This window comes from Euleptes europaea, chromosome 15 (genome assembly GCF_029931775.1).
Source record: "Euleptes europaea isolate rEulEur1 chromosome 15, rEulEur1.hap1, whole genome shotgun sequence".
In the NCBI taxonomy this organism is placed as follows: Eukaryota; Metazoa; Chordata; class Lepidosauria; order Squamata; family Sphaerodactylidae; genus Euleptes; species Euleptes europaea.
The window spans coordinates 50,175,547-50,186,513 of NC_079326.1; the positions used below are offsets into that span (position 1 = coordinate 50,175,547).

Sequence of the window (10,967 nt, forward strand, 5' to 3'; positions counted from 1 at the left end):
ATTAAGAACACAAGACATGAAGAAACTGTGGTAACGGCAGTAATGCAGTGAACTGCCAGCATGGAAATATAGTAAAGACTTTCCCTGCAGTAGCTTAAGTTTAAAAACTCAGGTATCCTAGGCCAATACTCTCTACACATGCCCTTCAGGAACATTTTTAATTTTTTAATTTTTATTTGCTTTATTTATAGCCCACCTTTCTTGCTGAGGCTCAAGGCAGGTTACAGGATAAAAACAGCATAAGGCATCCAATGAACAACATAACTAAATTAAATTAAATCCAATGAACAGAATTAAAAGACAATATGAACAACAAACTCCCTATGGCAAGATTCGTCACCTAGCCATAGGCCCAGGCTGTTTCTAATTGTTCACCACAGTGGCGTACCACTTCCTGCTTGAAACCAAAAAATGGTAAGCCACAGACATTAATGTTCTCAAAAGCAAAACCCCTAAAACAAGAGAAACTGCATGTAATTCGAGGTACGAAAAGAATAAATTATTTTACCTGAATAAGGTAGTTACTGCAATTCTGGGGGTACTACTGAACTGTTATGGGGGGGATAATAGTGCAACAGAACTATGGATATGTTCCATTTTCAGCAGTAAAAACGCTAAAAAGTATTTGCTTCGCACAAGCACCATAAATGTAGATGCCTACACTCCATTGCCAAATGTGCTAAAACAATTTTCCTGCAACTACCTGAAGTTCAAAAACCTGCTAATGGTTCTGAATTCAGAATTTTTAAAAAATGCATAGTAAAAAACTACTCTAAAGCAAGAGCTGCGATGTTATGTCAGCTTGATCTAATCCACAACAGAAGTGCCCTCTCAAACCAGGTCTCATATAGCACAGATTCAAGCCTCTCTGCAAGTATACAGTGTTCTCATGGTCTGTTACTTCATATGCAACATTCCAGAAGTAAAAAGATATTTGTTTACACGTACCCCATTAAACTACTAACACTCTGAAGTACAGGTTGAGTATCCCTTATCCAAAATGCTCGGAACCTGAAGTGTTTCAGATAAGGGTTTTTTTTCGGATTTTGGATGTGCAACATGTTCAACGTGCCCACGCTGGGGAAGCAGCGGCAGAGCCCGCGGCACATCATGCCTCTTGCCCCGCCGGCAGCGTGCCCTAACCCAGCAAGCCCCCAAGCCCAATCATCCAGCGGGGGCATGGCAGTGGGCGGACCTCGAGCGCTGCGAAGAAAGGCAGCTCGTCCAACTCACAAGGGCTTCTGAAGCTGGGCAGGGACAGGTGGGCACTGCCGGGCCCACCGAGGCAGCGAGCCTGAATGGGCTTTCTCGCAAGCAAGTCCCATAGAGGACTGCTGTGGCCTGGAAGGGGTGGGATTTGATGCAGAGAGTGAAGCATCGCGCCTTTAAGGGGCTTCTAGCCCACACCTTTAAGGAGTGGGAAAACTCACGGTCACCAGCAAAAACACAGTAAGTATTGCACAGCTCTGTTGGCTCAAAAAGTTACTGATTTTGGAGCATTACAGATTAACAGATTTTCAGACAAGGTATACTCTACCTGTATAAACTTAAAGCACTAAACATTCCATTTCAATTTGATTCTTTTTCTGGATCCTTAAATCTAGAAAACTACTGCCAGAACATGACGTTTCCTAGATGGTAATCACTTGCATAGAACTGCATGAATTCCATGCACAATTAGTCATGTGCAAGAAAATCACTCACCTATTATACCAACTGTGCAATCCACAAAGGGGGGGGGGAGTGCTGAGGAGGCAGCATGACCCCGGCGCTGCCATAAGGGGCATTTATGACGGCGCCAGGGCACTTATGACAGCGCCGGGGCACTTATGCTGGCACTGGGGAGAGGCGCAACAGGCACCACGCATGGGTGCTGGCACACCCACGGCACCCGCATATGCCAGCATGCCTCTGGCGCAGGGGCTTGCACCAGAGCTAAAGGGAGCATGCCCAGGGCGGGGATGTCATTAGTCAGCTCCCTGAGCCCTTTCAGCAAGGGAACGTCCACATTTAACGGCATGAACATACACTGGCAAAAACGTAGGCGCAGTCCATGGAGCTACAGGGGTTGGGGGAACATCTCATTCTGGTTGCTGGCCACAGTACATCAAGCCACTTAGAAGGCAGCTCGGCTGTGCCATATTGCGGGCAAGTGAAAATGTCTCAGAAATCCATCAAATGCTGCCTCCCACCATACTTACAGATAGTGAATGAAAGCAGTGCTAGTGCCTTTTCTTTATTTAAAACATCTATACCCTGATACCCAGCACAATGATCTCAAGGCAACTACCATACCATACAATTAAGCCCTATTAATAAAAACAATAGCAGTTAAAAAATTCCTTACAGCAAATATCAATAAGCAATTCTGACCAGCGGGGGAAATGATGGGGAAATCGATACTAAGGAGAAATAACAAGGAACAACCCAAGACCCGGTTTGGGAATATTTTAATCAAGTTCCTCTGCCTATGGGTAAGGCAGAGACATGTGTGATTTTATTATTGCGGTGATAGCCAGATAAGAGACATGTGTGCAAAATGCAAACACTGCAACAAAGAAATGCAAGGCCTGGTGGCCCGAATGAAACAACATCATGAGAAGTGCTGTTTAAGCAGAAAACCATGATTTAAATAGAGCCTTACTGACTAGTGATTTAAATTGTGATTTAAATCGATTTGATCTAAATCAAATCCACCCTGTTTAAAAGTTTAAATGACTTTGTTTTGTGCAAACAAAGCTGTGAATATATTTAATACTCAAGAAAGAATACCCTATGCCTCCCTATGCTCACCATCTGAGAGAGAGGAAAAATAAAAGTTGATAAAAAAAAATTAGTCAAAATCAAAAACCTTTAATGGCATAAAAAAAGAGCATGTTAAGATAGTACAATACTTATCAAGTTCAATATAATAGCAGAGTTCCACTATAAGCACCAAAGAACACAAGCAATTGGCATAACCTTTACTTGTCAATACTAAAATCAATAGCTAAAATTTTTGCCAAATATTCGGCAACTGCTTTTGTAGAGTTGGGGACTTATCCGCTTGTAAAACTTGGGTAGTCCTATTTGCTGGGCCAGGGAGATTCATGATGATTGGATCTATAAAACGATTTCTTAAACTGGAGAAAAAAGGGCAAAGCAGTAAGATGTGAGTTATGGAATCGGGTTCGAGGTGGCAGAATTTACATAGTCTATCTCTAAATGGGATATTGTGGAATCTCCTGGAGAGAACTGCTGAGGGAAAGATGTTAAATCTGGCAAGCATAAAAGCCCGCCGATGAACGGGGTTTGTGATGTTTTGTATGTAGGGGGCACCTCCGGGCATATAGGTCGTCAGTCCGTGAAAACAGGGGGAACATGTCATAGTTGGACCTGGGAAAAATTAGTCAACTAAAAATCGGTTTATGATTTGGGCTTAAGAAAAGTCTTCATGCAGAAACAGCATTAAGGACTGTCGGCAGCCCTAGGTATGATAACAATGGCCTCTCTAATAGTGTATTATTATACACAAAGAATTAATTATGGACAAAAACTGGTAACAATTAAACAAACATATCCTAGAAATATCTCTACAGTATACAGACAAATTATCATTACCCAGACTTACATAATGAATCTCCATATTACATAGTTCTTAGAAAGAATTCTGAGTGAAACCCTGGTCTTAAAAAGAACACCGCTCATTCCAAAGGAGAAAAATTCATGGGAAGGTGGGCCGTATCCTGCTATCTGTGCGTGAAAGACGCACAATTTTCTCCCTTACTGCAGCTCCCTCTGACGCCCAGGAACATTATTCTTAGGGTTCCAGGGTTTGTGCAGAAGAACTGCCTGGGTATATTTTTTCAATGTTTACCAAAACTGGACAGAGGAGGAAGAAATCCTTGGAAGAGAATGCCCTCGTACAACTTTAAATCCCCTCCCAGCTGACCTCCCCAGCCAGTATTCTGCCCAGACTCCACCATAAAAATCTCAGGCAAGACCTATCATGTTCAGAGATGAATGGATAAATACATTAAAATTGTACTGTGGAGACATAGCTCCTCTTCCTTACAAAACATACATCTTGTGTGGTTAACCTCCATTTGAGCTTCCTACAGTTCTCCTACTTGAATTATGGTTGAGTAACAGAAGAGAAAGGTGTGAACATGGATCAGACACTGGATTGTCATTTAAACTGCTAGGAATGTTGAGTCTCAAAATTCACTCCATACATTGTGTGTGAGTAAAGTGCTGTCAAGTCGCAGCCGGGCACTCCATACATTCAGGTCAGGGCACTCCATACATTACCTGCTCACAAAAGCTACCAACAGTAGCAGACAGCAAGGTCTACAATTTGCAGGAACTGACAGAACACCCTATTATTAGTATTCATACCAGATTACAAGGCAACTTCCCATCCAGTTCACAGGCTATAAAGCAGGTTTGATTATGTGTGTGCATGTGCGGCGTCACCTGACCTGGATGGCCCAGGCTAGCCTGATCTCATTAGATCTCAGAAGCTAAGCAGGGTCAGCCCTGGTTAGTATTTGGATGGGAGACCACCAAGGAATACCAGGGTTGCTGTGCAGAGGAAGGCACTGGCAAACCACCTCTGTTAGTCTCTTGCCATGAAAACCCCAAAAGGGGTCGCCATAAGTCAGCTGCGACTTGACGTCAAGTCACAGCTGACTTATGGTGATCCAGTAGGGTTGTCAAGGCAAGAGACCTTCGGAGGTGGTTTTGCCACTGCCTGTCTCCACGTCCCGGCCCTGGTTAGCCAGGGGCTAGCCAGGTAATGGGAAGTTTGATTACAGGCCTCTATATTTCATACAAACAGCATAGCAATCAAGTTAAAGGAACCTTATTTTTTCCTATACAACAAAATAGCTTTTACATTTCTCTGGGAAAACGCACTGGAGTGGAACCTTGTCTATTTCCTTTCTTAGTTTGCAACTAGATCTATATAAAGTGAAATTTTCAAGCAGTGAAACTTCCACACTGTAAACATGGACTCTAAAGTGTTTATCCCTTCTGGCTCCCAATTCCTTGTGCCTTCTTCTGACTTATCTCACCAAGATATTCCACGTGTTATTTAATCAGAACATTTTTAAAAGCAGAAATTAAGCAAACTCAATTTATGCAAGCATGCTTATTTTTATATAATTTAATCCATATGCTAAATGTATAGCATCCCTTGAAAAGGTGAAATTCTTTTAAAGTCAGGAGTTCACACACCTCTACATACCATATTCTACTCTGATTTCTGTACTGGCTCTCCATCCAACACTGCATCAAGTTTCAATCCTTTAATCTGACTAGATTTTTCACTGGAAAAAAATAATATTGACTAATGATGCAATTCTTCCCTGGTGATTATTTTGCAGATATTTACCATAAAAATTACATTACCACCAGCTAAAACCCTATTTTCACCGACGCTAGCCTGTCATTCCAGTGTAAAGCATTAAAACTATTAGTCATATATTCAGACTGAACAAAGTAGAGACAGACATTAAAGATATTAGGGAGACATTTCTGGCGGAAATTCTAGCATGTCTAGTTCAATACCGAATACTCAACGCCTGCATGTCTTTACATAATGATCTGTCATCAATAAAGTGTTAAAACAAGAAAGCTCAGTTTCTAACATGATGTGTACAAAACAAGATTCATCTCCAGAGTCTTAACACCTGTGCACATGTCAGGACCTGCCAATATGCTTAGCAAAAGTCATCAATAGTCCTGGTCTTTCCTGGCCACTGCATTTTGCAAAATGTTTCCTCATACAGTGAGAGTTCCTCTTCACTTCTCTACCATCCATTATTTCGGGCTGCTTTCTTGTGACAATCCGTAAAAATATACGCCCTTCTAATAAATCCATGTCCAAACCACTGTCTTTTCGCCCCTTTTGAATAGTGCTCAGTGGCCAGCAAAAAAGGGTCACATGGGGGGGTCTAGTTACATTATGTTTTACATGGATTAAGGCAGCCAACTACAATATTCATGAAGCAGGAGCACTTACTCATTTATCCCCCTGCATAAACTCTTTTTAAAAGTCTATGAAATAGAGCAAGTTATCTTTCACCTATCTTTGATTTTATTTGTAATAGTTACTCACTAGGGTTGAAATCCAATGCATACTTTTAAGGGATAAGCCCCCACCCCACCCCCAAAATACTTGCATGTTCAGTTGATGGGAGTTACACTCCACCCAGCCAGGCCAAATAATCGACAATGCAAAATATGTTTAATTCCGATAGAACTGAAATTGCTTAGCTAACTTGTACATTTAGAACCTGAGGTAGTCACCAAGGCAATTCATTGAAAAATGTGCATTCCCACCTCTCAGGAACCTTACAACAGAATTAAATACAAAAAAGCAACAAAACAGAAGTTCAGTGGCACCCTAAAGATTAACAGCATTTATTCCAGCATGAGCTTTTGTGAGTCAGAGCTCACTTCCTCAGATGCAAGGAAGAGAAAATAATTCTCCCTAGGAAAAATACAGAAGGGGAGGATCCAAGGGAGAAGATGGGGCAGAGAGATAACTCTGATTTTCTCTTCCTTGAGTGAGCTGACTCATAAAAGCTCATGCTGGAATAAACGTTAATATGTATAGGATTTCTGTTTTATTTTGCTTCAATATACTAACACAGCTATTCCTCTGTAATAAAATGCATAACATAAATATATCAAAACTATAACTCCATCACCCTCCAAAAGCCTAACACAGCCTTAATTTAAATTTTTATTTATTTATTTACACTTTCTCACTGAGATTGAAGGCATTTCATCAACAAACAACCATGTAGAAATGCAGGATATAAACATCAGCAGAAACCACAGCAAAGATTTACAAAACACAAAACCATAAGCCAACACAATCCACCTGATAATCCAGCCAAAGAAAAAGCTCAGGTAAAGAGGAAGGTCTTTACTTACCACCAGAAGATCACCAAACCCAGCACCACACAAATAGCCAACGGAAGAACCTTCTAACATTAGGGTACCACAATCAAGAATTCCCTTCTTCTAGTTGTCAGTTCAGCAACTGCTACTGATGCAAGGTGAAGCAAGACTTGCAATACAGATCTTAACTGCCAGTCCAGAAACTGTGAGAGTAGGCCATCTTTCAGGTATCTCAGCCATCTAAAGCTTTAAAGGCCTTCAATTGGGCCTGCATGCGATCCTCTACTCAACAGTCTGTCTGCCGCACTCTGCGCTACCAATCACCTTCAAGGGCAGCCCCAAGCAAAGTGTACTACAGTAGTCAACCAGGATATCATCAGTGTATGAATAATCATAGCTGAGTCACACCCTTCAAGGTAAGACAGGTGGTTCAGATGAAGATGGTAAAAGGTGCTACATACTTCAGAGGTATGAACTGAATCAAAAACACTTTTAAACTGTAAGTAGGTAAAGTAAAGGTAAAGGTCCCCTGTGCATTCCTGACCCATTGGGTGACATCACATCCCAACGTTTACTAGGCAGACTTTGTTTACGGGGTGGTTTGCCAGTGCCTTCCCCAGTCGTCTTCCCTTTACCCCCAGCAAGCTGGGTACTCATTTTACCGACCTCAGATGGATGGAAGGCTGAGTCAACCTTGAGCCGGCTACCTGAAACAGACTTCCGTCGGGATCGAACTCAGGTCGTGAGCAGAGCTTGGACTGCAGTACTGCAGCTTACCACCCTGCGCCACGGGGCAGAGTACCACAGCAATTTAGGTCCTTTTAGTTACGATTGTTTAATTTAAAACAAGAGGACCATAGCACCGCAAAACTTTAAAATGTTTTGGTAATTGTAATTAGAATAAGCAGCAGTTTTCATTGTAACACTGAGTAGAACCAGCAATTAATCACCCATTGCTTGTTTTCCTTAGCAAATGAACAACTCAAAACAAATTTTATTAGGATGTGGCATATTTTCTGTCACCTGACAGCTCCATTGTATTTTGTGTTACCTTTTCTATTCTGGCCCATGGAAGTTTACACAGCATAACAAAGTACCAAAGGATTAGGCAGAAAAATCACGCACGCGTACATATATTCAAACAGCCTATCTGGACAAAAACCTAATCTACATAGCTCGGGTTTCAGACTATTTTTATCCCCCAAAACAATACTTTCACTTTCAGGAACATTCAGTGAAATCCTCCAAGGCTTCTGGAGGTAGTGCTAACAGCCCTCTCGCCATTTCACACAATCATTACGGCAAAGCCTGATCAGAAATTCAATCATCCTCAGGTCAAAATGCCAGAATACATTTGCAGTCGTTTTGATTAAACGAAAGAATTCTCTCCAGCCTACTAGCTCTTACAAAGCACAGCAAGACAGCAAAAATACAAAAGAAGTTTTCTTCATTCTCTCTGTGTGTTTCAGTGAAAACCCTTCATTCTGGATCATAAAGACAGATATGGGCACTCAGACACTATGGTGGAAGCATGGGACAGACACAAAGACCAAATTGCCTCTGAACACACTCAATTCCATTTGATATCAATATCCACTTGATAACATTAGTCATCCAGTGATGTGAATGGAATGCAGTACACCCTCCCATTATGCTGTTTTAACTGTTCTATCTTTTCTGTGTGCTTTTGTGGTATAACCACCATCTTTAGATGGCCATAATTCCTCCCATCATGCCCATGCTTTCAAAAATGCAAACTTTCTGTAAGAAACATAGAAACTGGAATCTTGCGCATTTGTTTTATTGCATTATTTTACACAGCCACTGTATCTAGGAAGCAACAGAGGTTTCAGCATATGGCGTAACTGACAGCAACTGTATCTAGGAAGCAAGAGAAGTTTCAGCATCGTTATTTATAGTTCAGCCCACGTTGATCTCCGAGTCAGAATCACATGTGATAGAACTGACTTGCTGGAAAGTGAGATGGCAACCAATACCACAAAACTGGAAAATTTGTCCATGTATTCTCCCACATGAAGTCCAGAATAATTCAGCTTAACACATGTTGGAATGAAGTCTAGGGCTACGGTCTGGGCTTCAGGTACAAGATCCCTGCGTTTGGGTTTGCCAAGAATGTTTATAAAAATCTATATATGTGTATGTATGTATATATTTAATATATATAAATTTAATGATATCACAATGAAACAAAATCACTTTCATGATCCACATCTTATTTATCACTTTGCCAGCATACCAGACAATAAAAGTCACAGTAATGTTACTGTGTCAAATCGACCACTGATTTGCCTGGCCTTTTCTCTGACATTTGGCAGCTGACATTCTCACTGGTCACATCAGATTCATCAAAAGAAATCTGAAGCACACAAAAATCCCAGTCAGCAGGCACGAAGCTACTTAATTGTATCACCATGCGGCACGGGAGACTGCATACCACATAATGATACATCCAAGATTAACCCCATCAACCTAACTTCGACATGATAAAGAATGGACGTGGTGATGAGCATACAATCGCTAATACAGATCCAGTGCGAACTGCAGGCTGTAAGAAATTGCCTTCAGGTGTCTGCTTGCATATTTAAATATCAATATATTTTCCCAGGAGGATACTGGATTTTTCCCCACCTGGCATACAGTAGAATCACCAGGGCTCTAACCACCCACCCAGTCAGCTCACGCATTCCCACACCACAGAAGGAGCGTGGAAACGGTGCCACTTGTCAACACCAACTGACAGTTGCTAAATCAGGATTACAAAAAGACCAAGAGAGCGTTTTGAATTAAGGGGTCCACAATGTTGGGGACTACCAAGATCTTGGGAGAAGGAGGATTTTTAAAAAAATAAAACCTATACATTTAGCACCCCATACCTGGAGAAAGAACAGAGAAATCAGAGGACTTTAGAAACAGAGGGCTCATTCATGCCTTCCCTAATGCAATCCATTCCATGGCAAATCAGTAGCCTTAGATTGGAGGAACTCTGCATAGGATTGCACGATGAATCGTCTTAGACCAACGTCAGCCAAAAATCACCTTCTAACAGCTTTTCAGTCAAAACTGAAAGCATTCCACACACCCCACACCACCTTTGGGGCCACAGGCGTTTAATACTACATTGAGGCTTTTTGGGGGGGGAGAGATCCAAAGCGACCCCCCATTCCCACCCACTCTCAGGAGGGACTGCAACCCCTCTCAGCTCCTCCCCTCCCACAGCTGAGCGGGGGGGCCCCTCCTGCTTAGACCCTGAGCGAGCGCCTTTTCTCTCCCACCGCCCCCCCATTTCGGGGAGCCACGAAACGCTCTCCCCCCCCCGTTGCAAGCTCCATCCGGGCTTCCACAGGACCAGCAGGGTCAATTTTGGAGGGTGCAAAAATATTCATAACAATAAACAGGGGTGACAAGAGGGAGGGTTTTTTGGGATTGCAGTCGATAATAGGACCTTATTATTGGGTGCAATCAATAATACGACCCCACATGCACGCGCAGAGGCTTGCAAAACGAGAACCATTTGGCTCAGCGCGGCACGGGGTGCGGGGACAGGTTGCGCCCCCACACCACCTCCTCCTCCCCCCGTACCTGTATGTAGTTGGTCTCGCAGTACTCGGCGACCCGCTCGAGGTTGGTGTAGCTGTCGAACAGGGCCCGGCGCCCCCCCGGGATCTCCTCCTCCAGCAGCATCTGCAGCTCCGCCATCTTCACATCGCCGCACGCGCGCGCGCTCCGGCCCCGCCCCTCTCCCTCTCTCGCGCTCCCCCCTCCCCCCTCCGCGTGCGGCCCACCGCCCCCTCGCGCCCTGCCCCCCCCCTCCTCTTACCAACTTCCCCCACACGCAAAGCCCCCACACACACAACACACACACAACCCCTTCCCTTCTCCTCCTCACCCCCCCTCCCGTTTACCGGCCCTCCCCCAGCCCAGGCTGCGCTCCTCGCCCCGTTCCCTCCCGGAGAGAAACCCGCCAACCGCCAACCCCAACCGCCAACCGCCCGAGCGCTCCCTCAGCGGGGGCGCGGCGCAACCGTCCAACAGCGGCCGCCCGTACTGCGCAGGCG

The 10,967-nt window shown here is 43.6% G+C and overlaps 1 protein-coding gene across 15 annotated transcripts in view; it reads right to left on the minus strand.

The window, feature by feature from the left end:
- The window catches only part of ABI2 (abl interactor 2), a 72,570-nt gene extending 61,933 nt beyond the window's left edge, over positions 1-10,637 (minus strand). For all 15 annotated transcript variants that reach the window (XM_056861071.1, XM_056861079.1, XM_056861070.1 and 12 more), the window contains exon 1: positions 10,492-10,637. In XM_056861071.1, the coding sequence (XP_056717049.1) occupies positions 10,492-10,608 (117 nt within the window). In that variant the 5' untranslated portion in view covers positions 10,609-10,637. The remainder of the gene's footprint in view (positions 1-10,491) is intronic.
- Positions 10,638-10,967: the final 330 nt, after the last annotated feature.